A 22,657-nucleotide genomic window follows, 5' to 3' on the forward strand; every position below is an offset into this window, starting at 1 on the left:
GAAGTGATTAAGGGATTTATAAAGCAACAGTAACTCTAAATTTAAATGGAAAAACTTGCATGAAAAACTAAGAATTGAATGGCACTCAGAATTGTATTTTTTCTCTAAATGAATATAAATCTTCATTAAGGAGGAACCAGAAAATTGGCTGGTTACTGCAGTCAAGTTCATTCAACCTGCAAGAAAGAAGGACTTTCTGCAAAGTACAGAAAGGTTGTATGGATTACAGAAAGGTTGCTCTGTTTTATCATTGTTGAGCTTTCAACCCCTGTCAGCTATGGCATGTTAGATTACCAAACTGACAGCTTTTCGAAATATCAGACTTAGATTACTGATGTCCATTCTCTACGGAAAACACATGGAAACCTCTGCTTAAACTAACAGTGCTAATGGCTCATATGAGGTGATAAAGTCAATTTAAATGTTTCAAATTTATTGTCTTGGTCTCTTTGTTTTAAAGTTTTAATAGCATTAGTCTTAACAATTAATTTAGTAAAATTCAAATCTACTAAAATGAAACAACAATAAAAAAACAGAGTTAGCATAGACTTCCACAGTAGGAGCTTACAAAAGTCTGACGTGTTTAAAAGGTGTTTTGACCAAACTGGCACTTACACTTTCTATTTATTTGGCTGCAAGAATCAATAGAAAACAAACATTAGCACCTAGGTTTGAGGTGGTATTATTAAATGCTGTCATAGATAAGTGATGTAGCATTTCCATCTGGTTTGTTAAACTTTTCTCTTATGGAATAAAACACAGAAAAAAATAAAACGGTAAAGATCAGATAAAGAGAGAGCTTGAGTTCCAAGATGTTCAGTCTTACTTGTTTGAACCGGAGTTTTACTCTTCTGTTCTCAAAATTCTGATAGATGTTCATATAGTTTCACAATATAAATAGTTATGAAACTATTTACATTTTTAAGCACATATTTCTGTTTGATTTGGTTCTACTTGATTCCTAGCTATTTAATTTGTTTCTTAGCATTTGGCTCATACAAATGCCCTACACTCTTTGTATTGGCCAAGCTAATTGCATAGCGTTGCATTACAGTGGCGGTGCATGTCAACTATAAATCCAGTGTCGCCAACACAATGGATAAAAATACATACATGACCAACTTTTCTGCTTCTGAATTTTTTTATTCTTGCTGCAGTGACTAGCACATATTGACCAGCTTTAGTTCATGGAACAGTAGACTTTGTACTCCATAAATACTTTTTCAGCGAGTAAAATGAATGGAAATACTGAATTTGACATGTTTTTTTTATGGAATGTATTACAGGGCAAAGCAGATACACAGAACAAACAACTCTCTATGCATTGCTCACTTTTGAAGGTGATTTATACCAAGTAAACCTAACTGACATATTTTTGAACCAAGGAGGAAGCTGGAGAAAAACTGGCATGCTCGTAGAGAACCTACATTCTCCATGCAGAAAGACCCCAGACCCTGAGTCCAACCCATGTTCTTCCTGATGTCTGCTGATACTGTGCTACCATGGCTCACCTGAATATGAGTGTGTTATTGAATCTTAGTAAATCTGGATCTGAATTCTGTTGATTGAACTTAACAAGGTACTTTGGAAGACAAATTGGTTTTCGAAAAGCTTGTTATTCCACACTACCTTAAACTAATCTGTTGTGACGTGGTGTAATAGATAAGGTTTTCTTTTGTTTGTTTGTTTTTTAAATCTGTTACCTTCCCTGACCATAAGCACGGAGAGTTAAACATGTTGTATGGCAGGGTTGGATTGTGTTTTCTCTTGCTATTAAACCTGCTAACTTCTTAAAGCACATTACATTTTAACATAAAAACAAGAGAAATGCTGCTTGTAAGATTAAACCTGAGGCAAATGTCAGTGAGCTTTTTATTTTTCAACAAGCGTGAGACTATGCATAGTCAGGAAAAATCCTGACTGTAATGCACATTAAATTTAGATACATAAAAGAATTTAGAGTGCTTTGCAAGGTAAGATCCACTAAAACATCAAGTTTTCTAACTAAACCTTGTTGGCTTTTTAGCCTATTATTTTGCTTTCACATAAAATAGTTATTATTCTTTTCTTATTCAACTGTTTTATATGGAGGCTTGTTGCCGGGGTGCTTACATTTGACAAGAAAAAGTAGGAACTGCTTTTTAAGCCACATGACAAACAAAGAAAAGTCTAAATCTACCCAGAGCTGGAAGCTAAATACCAAGGAATGGGAAGAGTGATTGAATGCCTCCATCAGCTTATAAAGCTGTGAGTCCAGCCAGCACAGGTGTCCACTGTCTCACTGATGGACATCCTGCCAGTCTCCCTGAGGGAAAGCACAGACACAGACATCATCAGGCAGCAGTGCATTAACTTGCACACCCTTCACTATAATTCTGTCTTCCTCCTGACTTTCATTTTCCATCCATCCCTTCGACAGGAATCAAAATTATCATGCTCCCTGCAGTATGATATTAATTAGTCTGAAGTAATTTAGAACCATTATAATTAAAAGCTACAGAAGAGATTCGTATAAGGAAGTGTACATTCTTCATACAGACTTTACACACATGGAAAAATATGACAAGGGAGTAATTCTTTCCTGACACATAGCTCCAGCTTATTTTTTTTTATTTCTATTTTTACTGTCATTAATGTTACAGTCAGTAATTTTATTCTGGAGAGCAAATTCAATTCAACTTCAAAAATACTTTATTGATCCAAAAGGAAAATGAAATGTTGTAACTCTTATTGTTAAAGGTTTTAAAAAGAGTAGCTGTAGATGTTGATGGCCGTAAGCAGGGAGGATCTCTTGTATAGCAGAACTCCTTTTGCAAGATTTGATCAAGTGAAGCTTCTTAAAAATCCCTTCTATGTTGAGTGATTCAGGAACCTCGCTGGTCAGTGACACTGGGGATATGAGCTTGGGATCACTGAACTGCAGAATGTGAAAGAAGAATGGGAATTGAAGAAAAACATTCAACCAAATGGCTAGAAGGAAATTTGACCCATTAAAACTCACCCTTTCATGGAATAAATTTTATTTGTGTACAATCATCCATTGTTAATTAAATAATTATTGACTCACTTCTAAGGTGATTTTATGTTGAGACAACTCTTAGTAGTGAAGGGATTTTCTGAAGAAAAAAAAAACCTTTTTAACTCCTATTCTTTTAAAGAAACAGTAGATTGTCACTCGTTCAATAATTTGCCAGACGATATTCGCATAATTAACAACCAAGGGAAATGTTTCTCTGCATTGATCAACAAAAGCGATTATTGAAAAACACAAATCTCTAGTGGTAAAACCACGATATCTGTGGAAAGGTTTGACAAGAAATTTTAAAAGAATTAGACCAGATTGATGAAAGACAAAATGTGAATGCGATTTCAGACTTTCTTCTCCAAAGTGTTGATTGCAAACGGCTCTCTTAAATAGGTGGAAGAAAAGTCACCTTTCATTCCATGTGACTGTACTTAGAGCTAATTGCTGTCTTAGAGGGACAGAAATTAATTTTTGAAAGGTCTTTGAAGTGCCGACAGTGAAGCTTTACTGCCTTTTGTGCTCAGTGCAATTACTTTGGCAGCTGGATGACGTTCTTTTCTTGAGCCAGATGAATAATCGTCAACCTGGACTTTAACATTAAGTCAAACTGAAATGGTAATGGCAAATGGTGTTGCTGTTACCATGAAGCCCAAAGATAGTTGGGTTCTATAAAACTATTCTGATGCTGAAGCAAATCTAGAGTTAACATCACTGTTGTGCAAACACCAGCTATTTCATTTTCTGTTTTTCCCGTATAATTTTATTGAGGATTCTCATGTGTTAGGGTCAATACTGGATGCGGATATTGAATTTCCTCATTCGCTGTTGCCCATTTCCTGCATGCTATAAGAGAAAGCAGCTGCAGTCAACATTCACTAAGACTCCAGAATCTGATTAGCATCATTTAAAAAAAAAAATCCTGTTTCATGAAGTGAAAATACAGCTGTAGATGGATGGCAGCAGTTAAAATTCTTATTGGTGTTTTTAATTTTGCCCAGCCACAAAATGATTTAACTTATATTCCACAGTTTATGTTTTTAACACCAATTTGAAGTTTAGTGGGGGAGACTGATGGTAAGCAGAAAGATTTATTTGCAAGTGTTTTTAGCAGTTCTAGAAGAAATAATGGAGATGTGCACATTCACACAATTTTTAAGCATGTGGGATGAATGCATTTTTGAAATCACTTTCTTGTTTTAAATAAAATCTTGTGACAGTAGTTTTATTAGTATTTTTCATTTTAGTTTAATATTTTTATTGAAATGATATAACGTTGAAACTTAATCTGCCAGGTGCATGAATAATTTCGAGCCCAAGTCTCCACAACAACATAGGAAACGTTATGACAGCAGCTCAGCCAAATTAGTTTTTGCACAACAATTTACCCCCACATGTTTATTTAGAGCTCTACTTTGGTTAAAAAAATCTACATAAACTTCAGGAACTCAACTATGGAGTTCCGGGGTATGAGATTTAAAACATCTTAAAATTATTGCCAATGCTCTGTTCTGACCTTGCATTTTAATGAGCCTATTTGCATATGTGTTCATCGTTATCACATTAAAACTTATTCATGTGTAAAGTTCTGCTACAAAAATACATCGTCTCAGCATTTTCAAACTTGGAACCTTTTAGCATTTGATTTTGGAACCACTTGAGAGGACTTCTCTACATGTGGAAGAACAGCTAAGATAAATGCTGTGTCCTTGAACAGGATGCTGTGTTTTTTCCAGCTGGGCCAGTGTGTTTTTTGTTTTTGTTTCTCTTTGACCTTCTGATGGAGATTGCCAAGATAACTTTGTAACACAAACTACTGGAAATGAACTATGCTATACCTCTTGGTAACTTGGACCAAAAAGGGTTTGCATTGTTTTCAGCTTCAATTTAAGAGATCTTATATTTATGTATTTAGAATCCTGACACCAAATTATGCTTCCATCTTCTTTTTTCTCTGTATCAGTAATATTGACATATTTAAATACAGTCTATGCTCTTTGTCTTTGTCATTTGTTTTAGTTCACAGAGAAGTACTAATTCCTTTCACTAGCACATTACTCAGAACATCTAATTTACACTATCTGGAAAGAAACGGCAGTGTATTGATTAAATTGTTACTTTTAAGTGGCACGACCCTTCTACATTTGAGAAAAAAAAATTGAAAAAACTACATCACCATTGCTGTAGGTAGCAGACAGAATAAAGAATAGGAAAATTTGTAGAAATGTTTGAAATGTTTCATATCTTTGAAAATGAAGCAAGTTTCATGTTTTCATATTTCATGTTTCATATCTGCAACAAGATGAAGCAAGAGTTAAAAGTCATCTTTGTTTAGGTGCATAAAACTGAATTTGACACATTTGTGGATTGAAAGGTCTCCACCGTTTCACCTCTCCTTAATAAGTATGTTTAAGACTGATTCTTTACGTGCAATGAATTTTTATTTGGCTGAAAGAGAAGCAAAGTAAATTTATGAAAAGTCTGGATTTCCAAGTTGATCCCAGAGGAAAGGTGCCATAATATGACATATACATGTTATGTGTCATAGTGTGGCATACACAATGTATATTCCACACATATACATTGTATACATCATGCCTTTTCTGTGGCAGTACCCCGGATTTGGAATAGCCTTCCCCTGTTTCTTTGTTCTATTACTGATATGTGCATTTCAAGACTAAATTAAGACATGTCTTTTAAAAACAGGCGTTTAATAATATGTAGCATTGTGTGGAGTTATTGTATTGTCTTTTGTTAGAATCGTTTCATGTAAAGTGCTTTGGTCTTCCTGGTTGGGTGTTCCTACGTGCTGTATAAATAAATGAATCAATCAATCAATCAATGAAAATACAACAATGAACTAAAAAAAAGACATATAGGAATATAAGAAGACATAAAATGCACAGATATCAAATAATTAAAAGCGTTAACTGTTATAAAAAAGTAAAAAAGGTGGAAGAATGATGAACGACAGGTGACAAATTATGAAGGGAGATTAGAAAATGAAGAGCTCAGAACAGATTAACAAGATATATTTTTAATAGTCCCTAACAGGCCATTAAAGGCTGAGTTCTTATCATCAGTTAACTATTTTAAGTGGATACTCCAGAAGCAAATCAATGTCAGTTGAGACATTTTAGTAAGCTGACCTGAAATTGCCTAAGGCCTACACTCTGCCAATATACACCTCTGTCCATGAGTTGAAATATATGCAACTCATGGACAGTTGCATATATTATTAATTGATGCTGGTAGAAGATATTAATAATTGATGCTACTACAAAACACATGATAAGGAGACTGCTGCAGCAAGATGGAAAACTGATGTGCTGCAAACTTTAGGGATCAGTGTCGGCTGGAGTTTAATATGCTCTTCTTTTTTATACCACAGCCAGTCAAATTGTGAGTTTCTTGACTCACATAAAAAAATCCACAAATTGGGACAATGGTCCAACTAATGAGTTACGCTGTCAGTCTGTAACTCCAAATGCTGCCAGGTTTGTGTCCTATCGCCGGCTGTTTCAGGACAAAGCCTCAGTGGTATTTCTGGCGTTTCACTACAACATGAGTTAGAGTTTTTTGGAAAACTCCAACAAGTTTTGGCTTGTTAGTTTCTCATTGACTAACAGCAGATCAGTGTGGAGCTCTGGGTCATTTGTTCCAACTAAATGTAATAATCAATAATTCCTGAAGTTTTACATCTATAAAATTCTCCCATTTCTCTTGCTGTGAAAGTAGATCATTTCCTTTGTTTCCTGATCACACATGTACGCTGTCTCATGTTCGTTAGTTCATTAGTAAACATGAGATCTTCTTGCTTATGAATCCCTGACTTGGTAGTTCAGTAATGCACAGGACCTTCCAGAAGTACTTATGCCCCTTGAACTTTCGGCATATTGTTGTAGTCAATCACAAATGCTTTATTGGGATTTTTTGTCATAGACCAACAGAGAGTACTGCATAGCTGTAAAGCAGAAGAAAAGTGACATATAGTTTAAAACTTTTTCTGCAAATGATCATTTAATAAGTCTATTGTACCATTTTTTTAGGCTAGCTGATTTAATCATACAGACTTTCATTACAGTTTCAACTGTAAGGTTTTTTGGGGGCTACTTCCAAACAGCTTTGTACATTTAGAGACAAATATTTCTTGTCCATTTTCTCTGCAAAATGAAGTTCGCTAAGATTATGTACAGTGTGTGGCATATGAACATACATTTTGAAGTCTTGCCAAAAGTTAATTTCATTACAACTGTTTATTTATGGTTGTCTTTTTGCTAGAAAGTGAAAATCTGCCCCAGTCTTTTGTATCCTCTTACAAATGTTCTTCTTGGCCCGTCTTGCATTTATCTCCATTCATCTTTCCATTGTCCTTGACCAGCTTCTCTGTACTGTAGAAGAAAAGCTTTGGCACAGCACCACTCAGCCAAGCATTATTTCAAACAATGACACGGCTTAAGGCTATTAGTTTTCAGCAGATAGTGTTTTGTGTAATGGCAAAAAAAGTAACATTTTAACCTCATATAAAGCAAGGATTTTCACTTTGTGCCTAAACTGTGTGCTGTGTTCCTTGGTTTTCATGATGCTATTTGTTGTCAAGCAAACCTCTGAAGCCTTAACAGAGCAGCTGGATTTATACTGACATTAAAATACGCACAGGTTGAGTCTGTGCACTAATTAGGTGACTTCTGAATCCAAGTGTTTTGTGGAGATGGAGGAGAAAGGCTTTGTGCTCATGCTTGCCACACAGACTTTTATTCAGACAGAATTTTGAAAACCACATATAATTTCTCTTCCACTTCACAGTCATGCAACTGCTTTATGTTGATCTATTTCAAAAAATACCTCAAAAGTTTAGACGCTTGTGATTGTAACATGACAAAATGTAAAATTGTTCAAGTAGTGTGAATACTTTTGATAGACACTTTATTTCATAAAAAAAAGATTGTCTGAATGCCAGAGGATTATTCCCACAAGTGAGCCGAAGACTGAAAATGCTTCACTTTCCCCCTTTGCTTTTTGCTGTATCACCCCGGGATTCATTCACCACTTCCTGCTGTTGGATGAGGTCTTACTTCTCAGATGAAACCAAATCTCTTGAAATTAGAGTGCCCTCCAACCTCTCAGCTAGGATTGTCTTTATGTCACTGCCTCCCTGCTCCAGAAATCCAACCCATTCCCCTCCCTTGAGCGCAAAGCTGGAAATCAGACCCTACCCTGCGCAACCTCACTTGAGCATTCAGTTTAAGTGAACCGCACTGCTAACCTTACTCTTCAGTACAGCTGTACATCAGCCAAAACCAAATAGAATAGAATAGAAAAAAACAACCTTTATTGTCCCGCAAAAACAAAATTCAGGTGTCACATACAGTAAGCCTTTAGCCTAGATTTGAAACTTGCAGAAAATGGGGGCACCAGAGGAAGAAGCACCACGTCCTCCGTCGGATATCACCGTGTTTGGGGCCAACTGTACCCTCCATGGCCTGAGCCACATCTTCTTACCCGGTGGAGTGACTTTTCGGCGATTGTTGTGGGCTGCTGCATTTTGTTCCTCTCTTTCCATCTTCCTCCTCCAAGTAGTGGACCGTGTGATTGAGTATTATCAGTATCCCTATGTCACCATTCTGGATGAAATGGACAGTCCTGTCATGTATTTCCCAGCCATCACCATGTGCAACTACAACAGCTTTCGTAAGTCCAAGATTTCAAGAAATGATGTATTCTGGATGGCCGGGATGCTTGGTGTAGAACAGGGGGACTTTGATGATTTCATGGCTGTTTTGGGACAACCAACAGACAACAGCCAATTTTTCCCCACCAAAAGCTTTGACATGTTGGATTTTGTGAAAAGGACAAGCCACGACATAGAAGAAATGTTGCTTGACTGCAAATATAGAGGCAAGGATTGTGGTCCAGAGAACTTCACAGCGGTATGTACGGATCCCTTTGTGGAATCGCCCTAAAATTAATCATCATAAAGAGCCCCAAAGAGCATGGATTTCCGGATTAGTATGCTGCTAAAGTCTGAAAAAGCTTTGAAAAAATATTCTGAAATATGCTGTGAGCAGATTATTCACATAAATATTTATTAAAGACATTTAGAAAAAGGTAATTGGTTTCAAATTTTGCTTTTAAAGATAAACTAATATTAAATTAAAAGCCTAAAAGCAATATTTGACAAAATCTACCTGATCCTTCTTTAGTGCTCTTTTATCTATAAGCACCACTTTTAAAGTGTCTAGTGGTGTGTTTTTGGAACGAGAGTTTGAATTTAGGGGGAGCATTAAGCTCAGAGATTTTAGACCAGTAAAGATTCTAAAGAGTACTAAATATTTAGTTCCTTGTTATGATGAAAGCAGGAAAATGCTTCCTAAATCTGATACAAAGCTTCACATTTTGCCCAGTTCTTCATTGTGTGAATTCTGGCAATATCTTTCTTTTCTTGAACCATAAAACTTTAGTTAGCTTTCTTAAAAGTATCCTTAGAACTATGTGAGCTGCTGAGGTGCCATATGGTGCTGCAATTCTCTGTTGACATCATGCATTATGAAGCAAACATATGCTGTTTTCAAGCCCAGCAGTGTTTTCAGCACATTATTGTTTTCCTTTAATACAAAAAAGAAAAACTTACTTTGCCACAGTAACGGCAGTAAATATGCAAATGTGTTGTTATTAGACAAAGAGAAAAGCATGCAAATCCAAGAAATATTGCTGGCATTGTGAAAGGTGCTATTTTTGAATACAAGTCACTTTTTAAACCATTTAGTGAGGAGATAAAATCATATAAGAAAAAAGTAGATGGAATTGAATCCTTCTGCTACAAAGGAACATGGAGAGGATTGTATTCCAACACATTTAAGTAATTAAATTTGAACCATTTCAGAGGTGTATGATATGTACTAATTACTTATACACGGAAAAGTGACAGTAATGGTATTTGTGGAGACAATGGTTAATATCGAAATCTGAGATTTGGCTTGTGAGCTTGCAGCCAACCTGAGGTGTTTAGAAGAGCTTCACTCTAGTAACGAGTGCACAGATCTGAGTCATCACCCTAAAAACAAAACAGCAGATTTTGATATGGCTGTGGTCAGTACTGTGACCTTGGCTTTTTTCACATCCTCACATTTAAAGGGCAATTTTCAGATAAATGTCGGAAATTCGAGATGCACTGGGGGCCTAAGTATAGAGGGGCCTAATTAAAGATTCATGTAGCTGCCTGAATTCCCCCTCCTCGACTTCCTCAGTCTGCTGATTTTAATGTGGGAGGCTCAGAGATGGTACTGAACAGAAATTATAGCCATCATAGACTTCAGCATTATCACTGCACCATGACTTTCACAAGGTCTGGAAAATATCTAAATTAGTTCACTGAAATGTATTCATCAAATCACTTCTCCTGTGGATTTATCTGCAGTGATACAGTGTTATCCTTTCCCTCTTTAAATCACTTTTTTTTTTTACTAAACTAGTTAATAGAAATCAAAACACAAACTACTTTAACAGATTATCATGGATTATTTTTGTTTTAATAGCTTCAGAATATGAAACTGATAGTGTGGGTAAGGATAACACAGCTGTACATCTGGCAGTACTTTTGCCGTGTTGCATGAAGGTCCTGGGTTCAAATCCTGGCCTGGGGTTCTTTTATATGGTATTTGTCAGTTCACTGTATCTCAAAGAAGAGTTCCTCGCAAAAATGCTGCCGAGTCAGTCTTCAATAGATTTCAGACAAACTTCACTGTTTCCATGAGAATACAGTGCTTGCAAAAGTATTTACACCCCTTGAATTTTTCCATATTTGGTCAAGACTTGAGACCAAGGCAGAGGTTCACCTTCCAACAAGAGAGTGATCCTAAACCTCTGGTCAGAATGGTTTAGATCAAAGCATATGAAGGATTAGAATTGCCCTGTTAACCCATACTTATGTTCAACAGAGAAAGTATGACAAGGTCTTGTGTTCAAGACCTTCAAGACTGGTGTTCATGGATCCTCACCATCAAATCTGACTAACCTTTAGCAATTTTTGGAAAAGGAATGTGCAAAACTGGTAGAGACATACTGTACATGTTAGATCTTAAGCTGTAGCTGCAGCAAAGGTTGGAAAGAAAATGTATTGACTCAGGCTGGCTGAATAGAAATGCACAGCTTTCAGATTAAAATAAGTGACACGTTTTGACAACCTTGACAGCTTTTCTTTTAGATTCAGTTATGCGCAATCTTGTGTTGGTGAATCACATAAAATCTTTATAAAATACATTGACGTTTGTAAATGTTGCGTCACAAATTGTGGAAAATTTGAAGTGTATTGAATACTTTTACAAGGCAACGGTATACCAGTCCTGCTTATGCTGTTAAAAATCAAAAGTTTGAACAAGTGAGCTCAGTTTTGGTGCATTTGTATAGAATTTATTTGTGAAGAAACTGATGTCAGAGCGGGAAGGGAGGATTTACAGTGAAGTGAGAGCCCCATGAATCGTGGCGCTGATAGATCACTTTCATCATATTTCAAACCAAGCTACTTATTTATTGCAAACTTCTTCAAGTATTTGTTTGTGCTTTTCCGAGAAGCTGTGTGGATGTTTTCTTGCATACAACCTAACAAAGTGAAACACATTTCTAAATGCTTGTACAGCTAAATGCCTTTCTTAGAGGAGAGATTGTTTCTCTGTTAAATAACTTTCATGCATTCATCTTGGTGCTTTAAATACTTGGTGCGTTGATGTCTGATTGATGACCTCATTAGCACTGAAGACTCTGAGATCTGTAAAAACGCCCTAAACTGATGCTGTGGATTAAACCTGCAAGACCAACTCTGACTAAACAAATAATCTCCTGCATGTGTATGCGGGAAGCATACTGAGGTCACTGTAATATCATTTAAATCGATCAGCAGCTCAGCACTTTAGCAGGCTTACGCCACTGCAGAGACATTCTTGAACATTTATCCTATTACTATTCATCTTGTATGTTGTGACTAGACTTCCTGTCAATGCATTAGATCCAGTGGAAACTAAAGACCTTTGGCTTAAGTACGCTTTTAATAACACTTTAGGGCTTGTTTCTAGTCTCAAAAAGCATGTGGTGTTTTATTTAATGCACTGCAGTATATTTTGGATGAGGAAGTTAGCTTGGAGGTCAAACAAAGAGAAAGGTAGGGAAAAAAAATAGCGGAAGTGAAGTTTGAGTGTCAGACCCAATCAGTTCAGCTGCAGAGAAAGACAGAAAATACGCAGTGTGGGAGATACAGGGTGGAAGAAGGTTAAAAAAGGAGAGCGCTAAAACAAAATGGAAACGGAGCAAGGAGGGGAGTAAACAGAAATGGAGGCTGCGCTGTGCTTAGATTGAGGTGGGACTGGGACTGAGCGCAGGAGCATCATTGTGATTCAGACTTGCTCTGGAGTCAAGCCAGCACCGTGATGCACAACTGGAAGTATTAGAGGAGATGAAGGGGAGTGCTGTGTGAAGTAGCACAAAATTACAGAGCTGCCTGGAGCACGTAGAGAGAGAGAGTGTGGATAAAGTGAATGTCCACAGTGCAAATGATGAAATAAACAAATCCAAGGCAGTAAGCCTGGATGACAGACCAGATAACAAATATCTAATGTGTTTCTACCATTACTCAGTGTCAGTAAAGCCCAGTGTGGGAGTCACAGTTACAGTAAGTGCAGCATTGGCAGTGTGATCAATGATGCTGAAGAGGAATACTGAAGGAATTCATTGCAGGTTCGCAGTGTGAGAATGCTTTTTGCTGACTTGCACATCAGGCAGCAGATACTACCAGAGGCAGACATTAAAGGTGCCAGTTGACAGAACCTTTTAAGTTAATTAGCTTGTTAGGTGGAGACACTGGACACAAGTACTGCTCTGTCCAAAACCAATAGAGCTATTATGTGATGTTATAGATTGCCTGTCTCTTTCCGATAGAAAGTTTGAAGAAGATCATTGATTATAATCAGAATTTTGGGGAAAATTATGAGGGTAAACCACACAGTCACATTTACAAAATATGTCAGTGATTATATGTAGTTTCTTTTTTGCTATCTGCTTCTTTCAAAAAAAAAAGCTGGTACCTCATCTCTGCACACAGTGGTCCAAATAGTTCATTTACCCCTGGAAACATTTGTCGTTTTGTTATCACCAAACTAGTCCTTTTCCTTACTTTAGCTATAACTACGTTTTCACGAACTGTCTGTGCTCAAAATAACACCCCCATAATCCGCCACTTCTCTTCAAAGCGTTGAGATGTTGTTTCATAACCTTACTCTGCTTTCACCCTTTTCCCCAACTTTAGATTACATAAGGACTAATAAGGTAACATCTGAAGGCAGTTGGTTATTTTGTATTTTATCTAGGGTTATCAGAGTAAATGAGGCTATATGCAAATATATGCCACATATTTCCCTCAGGTTTTTATTCATAAAAAATGTTGAAAACCATTTTCAATTGCATTATTTTGTTTTACATTTATGCAACATATGGTTTTAGTATGTCACATGTGACTTCAATTCCACCAAAGTTTGTTTTAATCTAACAAAATGCCATTAGATGTCTAAGTATTTCTAAGTCTATGTACCATAATTTGCATGTTAAAATTTTAAATAAATTTGTATTATGAGCTAGGATTAAAGGTAGATGTTATTTAACTTAATCAATATTTAAACTTGGACTTTGAATTCATTGTACATGGTGAAGTGCCCTTTAAGTCCACATTTTCCTTTGCCTAATTTCTGCCTATGTGAGCAAAAGGGATTTAGGAAAAGATATCAAAATCATCCAGCTAAGCATTTAAGATGGGAACATGCTGGAGAAAAATGCCTGCAGCAAATGAAAATTCCCCGTGAGGAAATTTGAGAAGTGAGTTTATCAGCGTGTGACTGCAGACTGCGGACCGAAAGCTTGAGTGACAGCAGAAGTTGTTTTTTTTTATCCTCCTGCCTAGAATGGAACAAGGGAGAAAGACAGCAGGTAAAGCAAGGTACATCTGTTTTTTATTGATACAGACTGCACCTGCCTTCCACCTGGTCTGCCAAGATGTAATTTGCTCCAGCCATGTCAGAGATGCTTATAAATACTGTAGACTTTCAATGAGCAATAGGAAGTCTTTTCTTTAGTGAAACCAAAAAGATGCTGCAGCAGCTTAAAAATGCAGCTGAAGTGGGTTATGCATTGAAGTAATGATATGCACATTAAATTTCACACAAAATCTATGATTCTTTGAAACTTTTCACTTTTCACGTTGGTGTTATTTTTTAAATAATTTCCTGACAACGTGCATGTCAATATTCCTCCCTTTGATTAATAATATATGAGTTCTTTCAGAGTATAAGCTTTTCTTAGCTAAAAATTCATTCTGGCCTCCCTTGCACTACATGTGCTGCATACAGAATGGGAGCATTTCTTTATAAGGCCCTGTGAGGTTAGTTTCATTTAGATGCAGGCCACAAGATGTCTCCCTCTGCTAAAAAAGCTGCCTATCCACTGGAGTGACATTCTGATTGCAAGTGTTTTTTCCCCCTTTGTGTTTCTTATACAATTCTATGTATCCAAATTAACTTGAGTCACATTGTAACCCAGATTTTTAAACTCTTTTACCAGCTCTTATTTCTCTGTGGTTTACATGCTTTATTACAATTTCATGTGACTATAATGGTGACTGTGTTGCTTGTAAAGTTACATGAAGAAGAGTCATTATCAGTAAAACACACTATTGATTGACTGCTGGAAGTGATAAACTGTATCAGGAGAACTGCAACATTTATTTGATTTTTTTTGTCTGTAAGGTAGCCAAGGAGTTGATTTAAGTAGTTAAATTTATTTATTTATTATTTTCTTACTTTTGATCTAACCTAAATGGTCAAACCTCATACTTCTTTACGTACATATGTGAAGAAACCGGCTGTTTATGTGCATTGATATATGATTGTGCAACAGTTGCAACAATTATTGCAACTTATGAAAGGTCAGTTCTTTTTGCTAATAAATAATAAACATTTCTGCAATCATGTAGAGAAGGTATTAAACATTCATGCTAAATTAAATTGTTTTTTTTTTTTATTTGACTACTGTGTTTAATAAAGTTCAAAAATGTGCACAGTGTCATTTGTGTATTTGTATCTCTGACTACAAACAAATGTGTTTTTTATTAGTGAGGTCATATATAAAGGAAAAAAATATATATCCAAACCAACCTGACCTTAGGTAAAAAAAAAAAATAATAATTAGACCCTGAACCACTGTGTATGTTACTCTATGATGCAACAACTGCCATCAAACATTGTAAAAGGTCATGAGCATTTTACATCAGCAAAGAGGAATTTTAACCCACTCTTGTTTGCTAAAGTTTTGTTTTTCAGCCACACTGGGTGCTTTTTAAGCATGAACATCTGGTTTAAGGTTATGCTGCAGTTGGAGGCTTTGACTATGTCATTCTGAAGCCTCTTTTTTCATTGCGTTAATGCTCAGCATTTAAAGGAAGAGAAATGAATCAAGATTATAAAATAGATTAAATAAAAAAATTGTAAATTATAATAGTATGAAGTGAAAACTTTTTGTAAGCTTTCTGTAACTTCATAGCTGTGATACACTTATTGTCGATAGATCAAAGCCTTAGCAAGAACCCAAACTGCCACTCAAGAGTCTATTGTATCATATAATCTTCCCTTGCCTTTTTAACAGTCAAATGATCAGTGAGGTCATCAGGGCTGATAATGATGAATCAATTCTTGAGTTCAGTTTCACAGTTACTGGACATTCATCAAAGGTATCACTCATATTTTACCTCCTTTATCTTTGCACTGTGCTTGATGTGCTTTTGGTGCACAACGTGTAATTGCTGCCAGTGCCTCTCCAGGCTTTGAACATTTGCACTGGCCCTTAAAGGAGTTCATCTCTTTACTCAGCTGAATCTCTGCTCCTCCTCTAATGAGACCTCTGGGGCTCAGTTTGGCTTTGACATGAAAGAGGATGGTTTGTGTCATTTGCGGACAGCCCTGCAGGAGTGAGTTAGGTCTTAAATGAAGCTGTGCATGTAAAAATCTGAGAATTAAACCCTATTGAATTTCTCTCATTTCGTTTCACATAAAACAAAATGGTATCTGTTTTGGACTTTGAAAATTGCACTGCGTCAAGGCTTACTAATTACATTGGGATGATCAGCTTGTGCTTCAGCTTACACACAGTCTAAATGAAACATTCCTATGTTTAATATACACACAGAAAATATTCATTCAAGCTTACTGGTACTTGTACTTGATGGTGCTGCAATACCAGAGACGTTTGTAAGTGTATTACATTCAGTGCAATAAACACTAGATGGGCGAGTTTAGTAACCAACAAGCTGGTGGATTTAATGGATTTAGCAAAGAAACCAGGACAAGAGAGAATGTTGTATGTACCTTACATTAAAGGTGCAGTATGTAACTTTTATAAAAAAATATGTTTTTTACACATTTCCTAAAACTGTCACCACATCATGACAGTATATAATGAGACAGAAAATCTGTGAAAAGATTGATCTCCTTCACCTCCTTTAGCTATTCGTGTCTTCTGAAGAAATTACCAAAAACAATCAATCAGAGCCAGGAGGAGGGTCTTAACACTGTCACTCAACGTACTTATTGCTAAATGCCCTAATGGCGGAGAAATAACTTACTGTTTAACAGCCGTCATCGGTGGCCATGCTAACTAGCCAAGCATTCACACCAAGATCTGCTGACACTATGCTGCCAATCAAAAACAAGGTTCTGCTGTGAGCAGGGCAGAGCCACTGAGAGAGAGAGAGAGCTGAGCACTGAAAGAAAATAAAAGTTTGGAGCTGACACTCACTCAATGGGAGGTGCTTCTCATTCACTACAAAGCATCAGTTCTTAGCAACTTTGCTTTGTAGTGATTATGTTATGAAGTGATTGCGACAATGATGTTTTTTCTACACAGTCAGTTTTACTAATTAGGGTTTAATTCACTACCATAATGTAGCTGTCTAAATGTTTTTCAAAGGTCACCACCAGTCATTTCATCCATTCTCTCCAGTTTTCTCTCAGCTAGATGTTGTTTTGCTCCAAACGGTCACTTCAGGTTAATGTTACATATGTATTGATGGGTAGAGGAAGAAAAGGATGATAAAATGATGCAGCGTCCACAATAAAACATTTTCTCATTCTCAGTCATTTGGCTTGGACACTGAGAAAACAAATGAATACTAGGTAATTGAGGAAACACATGCAGAAGAAACATTTTGATATATTTGCATGAATATATATTGTTAAATTGTGTCTATTTATATACACGCTGTTTGCTGAGTGTGTATAAAACTGAAGTAAAAAGATTTGCCTGTGTTCATCAACTTGACCAGCAAAGCTGATTCTCGTTCTAGGTTAATGTTTTAATTCATAAAAAGTTCTGCAGACATCAGCAGGATTTTTTTACCAACAGAAGGACCATATAAAAGGAAAGTTTCCTACCTGAAAAAACTTTACTCATGAACAGCACCCAGGGTTCTGTATTGTTATTCCCTGCTAGAGCTATCTGTGGTTGCTGTAGCATCAACTGTGTCATGTCAGTCTGGGTTATTCATTCCCCTGAGGAGACAACAAAGTGTTTACAACAGAGAATGTTTTTGGTGACTTTATTTTCAGGAAGCTCTCCCACATTTTCTGCACAGGACCTCTTGCCCATAACCTTTGACCATATTATATTAGAACTACTGTAACTTCATTTGTGAAGAAAACAAATTCAGCACAATAAACAGTGATGCTGCTACAAAGTCTGACATTCATTAAAAAAGTGTTTTAAAATTACTTATTGGCAAATAATGAAAAGGCCAATTTTAACATATTTATGTTTCATACCTGCATTGACATTTAGGTTAAATTTAGGTTTTCTGGCTCTAAAATATGATATCTGACCATTTAAACTGGCATCTGTATAGAATTGGATAACTGTTGTGAAGTGCTGAGAGACCATGTGTTTGAAAGAGGAGTGATGATTGAACTTTATTGGCTGTGTGTAACCTCTGGAGCTCAACATAATGAAACAGTACTTTGGTTTGAACTGCTGACAAGGGATGATTCTGTGAGCATGAAGAGCCTCCTGCATCACACACTCTTTAAGCCTGGATGGAGGAAAGAAGCTCATGCAATTAACTTCCTCATAAAATGCACCTTGTATCTATTGACATATGATATGATCAATAGGAGAAGAAACCAGGCTATAACTCATATTATAAGAAGTCAGATATCTCAGATGTACTACTGTTTATGTGAGAAAACAGATGTTGATCATAAATGGAATTCTCTATGGCAAAAAATATATAACTTTTTTTTTTTATCTAACCAACAGTTTTTAAAAATATTTGATGACACAAAAGGCTAAAAAAGGTTTCTTCTTGTCAGCCTCAGTGGTGGTTGGCATGATGTAGAACAGCTGTAAGACAATGAATGTATGCTAAGAAGAAAATAAACAACTTTTTCTGTAGTGCCAAAGTTTTGTTTTGTTTTGGTTTTTTTCTCCTAGTCTTTTGTTATTCATGTTCTGATAATAAATAGTACTAAGGTTAAAATACTACTTTGACCACAACTTAAGATCAAGTAAAACTGGGTAACAAAGAGCTACTTTTTCATTTTGAATTCATTATTTTCTTACAGTACTAAAAAGTAGGGCAGTAACATTTAAGCTAATATGTGGAACAACATGTGCATTGTATTTTTCTTTCTTTTTTTTTGAAGAAGTGCTACATGCATCAATCAATTGGTCATTCTTTTGTTCATATTAGAGAAAATGAAGCAAACACAAAAAAGCCCTCTTCACCACCTGCTCCCCCACAGCAGACAAACATGCGCAAGCACACACAGACCTGGCTTATAGATGTGGAAACAAAGAAAGCATTGCCTTAATCATAACTGTCTGTAATGGAGCTTGTGGATATGATAAATATGCAAATAAAAGACCCAATTAAAGTAGGACTAATAAAATAAAATTCCAACCACCACAAACATCTTCGAAAGTAATAGCAGTCTTGACCACTAGTTTTTGCAAATAGAATTTGCTGTCTGGGAGCAAGCAGTGGCCTTAGGGAAACCTGATTTAACCATAAGTCGCATTTTCCTCCTTCAAATTCTGATGATCAAGCTATGCAGCTGCTCCAAAGCTTCACATGCTGGATGAGCTACCAGTCTCTTCTATTGGTGACTCAGAACACAGATATGCTGCTGACACAATAATGAACCTCCACCATATTGCCATTGAAGTTTGCTTCATGCTCAGAATAATCAGAGAACTCCTCTGCTCTATCATGTGTAAATGTGAAGAGAAAAGAAAACATTCAACTACACCTGGCTTTTTGACTTGTTGCTGATCAGCCTGGATATTCACTTCATGTGTGAGGAATACAGCATCTCTTTCCTCCAAAGTCTCCTGGAACCAAGGGAGACATGTCAGCTTCAAGTCAAGTTAAAGTTAATGCTGCATTAGTTATTTAGTTATAATCTTCTCCAGGACATACTTAGATCATATCCTTAATGCAGAGAAATTCATTGACACTGTTCAATTCACCATTTTGTTTCTTGATGTTGTTGCACTTTTGGTGGTTTCTAATAGCAAGACTTTTCATACCTGCTGTTAAAACAGATGGTTTAAAGTATTTTATATAATCATTGTTTACTGTAGTTGTGGTTATATGCATATGATAATGAATAGCTACCAAAATTAGGCTGAAACGAGTTATTTAATCGACCGTGCTTCACAATTACTCACATCTCATGTGCGAGTTAGCTGGCCAAACATAGTTCAAATTAGTGGAGATGGTGTGTGTTGAAAAAATGTTTATTCATAATCATAATTTTATCATCTATTCATTGTCAGTTGACATTTATTAATTAGATTGTTTGGTAAATTTCTCAGACTATCCTGAATTTATTTTTTATTTTGGGTTGTAATGAGGTTGTTATCAAGGAGGTGCTGTCCTCATAAATAATTCCTAATGTTTTGACTTAAGACAAAAACAAACATGACAACAGAGAGTTGTGGTTTTATGGGTTTGTGTCATTTCTTAGTTCCTACAGCTTATTCTCATATATACAGTATTTAAAATTTATTTTAGGTTATAAGTAGCTTGTTGTTGTTTTGTGTTAAAATAGTTTGCATTATTTGATTAAGAACCAGCAGATAAGTTCTTGTAGTCGCATTGCTCCAATGAAAGAGGTCCACACTACATTAACGCAAATCATTTCCACCTTTTGGGGCATATTTAATTAGTTCAAAATCATCATTCACAATTCAAAGATTGTAATAGCACATTGTTTTTAAAGGAAAAGCATTAATCAGCAGTTTTTCAATAATAATAAAAAATGTTGTGTTTCATAGCAACAAAGTTCATATCAGCTCATTTTTGCAATTCTTCTTTTCCAGACTGGAAACAAAACATATTGCTTTGCGGATGAAAAGATGATGAAATAAGTATGAATCTCAGCTTTGTGACAAACAAAATCTTTACAGGCTTTCCTAAATGGAGAAAAACACTTTGAAATTCAACCAAAGTCACACCTGCAGGCACCAGGAGTACGAATTACTTTCAGTTTTATATATTATAATTTATTTAGATAGAGAAACCTACTATAAAATGGTCTCGACACATTTTTAAGGGGATTCTGCGTTTTTTTGTCGAGTAGCCACCACAGCTATCAATTATACAGTTTTATCGACCCATAAACTTGCTGCAGATACTTCAGTAAATTTAGATGAAGTCTGAAGTTCAGACTTCATCTTTTTTCCTTTTGAAGATTTTCTTTACGCTAGGTGTTTCTGATTTGATCAATACCACCACCCTCCGCCTCTCGGTACCATTGGAGGTCTACTTCATCACCAGAGGAAAACAATTTCATCCACTGGCTCCACCTCATTCTCCATTCGACTGTGAAGAGAGTGGATGTGGAAAAGGGCGGGCAACAAGCTTTATTTTCCCTTCTGCAGGCTTCAAGTCAACAGGCTAAAAAGCATCTCTTCAATGTGTGGAAAAAAGGAGGAGTTGAGTTCTGGGCAGCTGCTGCACTGAGACAGAGACAACCGAAATCTGTGAGTATTGTCTGGCACTGGAGAGAGGGAGATGGAGGAGTGAAGGATCTGAGCCACAGAGAGGTAAGTCTCTCCGGCTTCTCAAAGTGATTACCTCTGGGAGTGGAGTCGTCGCTCACATCTGCAATTATCACGCCCGTCTATCTCTTGATGAAGGACTGGTGATAGTTATGCTGATTATTTTTTATCTCCGAAGTGATTCAGCTGTATTTATCATAAGTGAATCATTATGTAAATCAAATTTACCTTCTAAAAGGAGCACACTTCTTTTGATTTTATCAGACCGCTGTGCACTCAGACCTCAGTGTCTGCTAGCTGGCATTTTTGACACATAAAACGGAACATGATTGTGAAAGCCACTGGGAGTAAATTGTGGTCTGCTGAGGGCTGCTAAGAAACTGCACTTGATCACGAAGTACTTGCCTTTGCAATTATGGTCAAAGCACCTACATCTGAATCAATCGCCCTGGGGCCAAACAAACCAAACGATGCCCAGGAGAGTGCTGTCCAACAGGCAACGTCCAGCACGCTCAAAACGCCTCTCAAAGAGATCACTGTGTCTTTCATCAGGAGGACCAAAATCCACGGTTTGAAGTTCATATTCTGTCCAAACAAGTCGAAACCACAGCAGCTCATCTGGACTCTGGCCTTCTTTCTTTGCATAAGTCTTCTCTGCACCTGGTCCTGCAACCGGATCCTCTACCTGATGTCCTACCCTGCTGTCACAAAGATCTACATGGTTTGGGCTTACAATATGTCCTTCCCAGCTGTCACTTTCTGCAACAAGAATGTGTTTCGTGCATCTAGTATGACTAAAGACGACCTGTATCACAGCGGTTACTGGATGGACCTCATGTATCCTAACCACACTGTCATAAAAAGGAGCCTGTCCATCCTGAAAGAAAGCCATAAACCAGCTCTCCTGGGTCTGCTGGACTTCCAGAACTACACCCCGCCCCCTGATTATCTCGTCAACACCACGGAGATGATGAGTCGACTCAGCCACCAGCTGGAGGACATGCTGCTGGTGTGCAGGTTTCGTGGGGAGACCTGCACCTACAAAAACTTCAGCACTGTATGTAGAAAGAGAAGGATGGTGCTTGCCAGGTGTGGGTATGAGTGTTGCTTGCAAGGTGCATTAATAATTTATTTGACAAAGCCTCTTTAGAGCAAGATTTCTCTCAGGCTGTTTTGAGGTGTTGATGTTTAGGAGGTGAAAAAAGCCAGTCCTGTTTTTCCTCTCAAACTTTTTGTTTCTGATTAAAGAAAAGCCTCTTAAGAAAACAAGTACAGTAGCTCACAGTCATCGTCTTCAAGTAGGATGTCATTTTTTAAACATGTTTTATGTAACCGTGGTCACTGAAAATTTCGAACGTACAGTGAAGATAGTAATACTAAAAGACAACCTAAAGATAAATATGAATGTCAATATATCAGGGATCATACAAAATTTAAATAAAAAATGTTTCACAAATTAAATATCTATATGGTTTGAGGAAAAGGCACAGAGTCATATAACTAATGCTAACCTAAATTTTTGATGATCTGGATTCTAAGGTATAAATG

The 22,657-nt window shown here is 36.7% G+C and overlaps 1 protein-coding gene across 5 annotated transcripts in view; it reads left to right on the top strand.

The window, feature by feature from the left end:
• The window catches only part of asic1c (acid-sensing (proton-gated) ion channel 1c), a 102,330-nt gene that overhangs the window by 52,866 nt on the left and 26,807 nt on the right, over nt 1-22,657 (top strand). For 3 of the 5 annotated variants that reach the window (XM_028020474.1, XM_028020476.1, XM_028020475.1), the window contains exon 1: nt 20,941-22,166. The exons of the other annotated variants lie outside the window; for them this stretch is intronic. In XM_028020474.1, the coding sequence (XP_027876275.1) occupies nt 21,525-22,166 (642 nt within the window). In that variant the 5' untranslated portion in view covers nt 20,941-21,524. Of the gene's footprint in view, nt 1-20,940; nt 22,167-22,657 lie in introns of those variants that run through there. 5 annotated transcript variants of the gene reach the window in all.

The sequence above is a fragment of the Xiphophorus couchianus genome, chromosome 6, assembly GCF_001444195.1.
Source record: "Xiphophorus couchianus chromosome 6, X_couchianus-1.0, whole genome shotgun sequence".
Classification (NCBI taxonomy): Eukaryota; Metazoa; Chordata; class Actinopteri; order Cyprinodontiformes; family Poeciliidae; genus Xiphophorus; species Xiphophorus couchianus.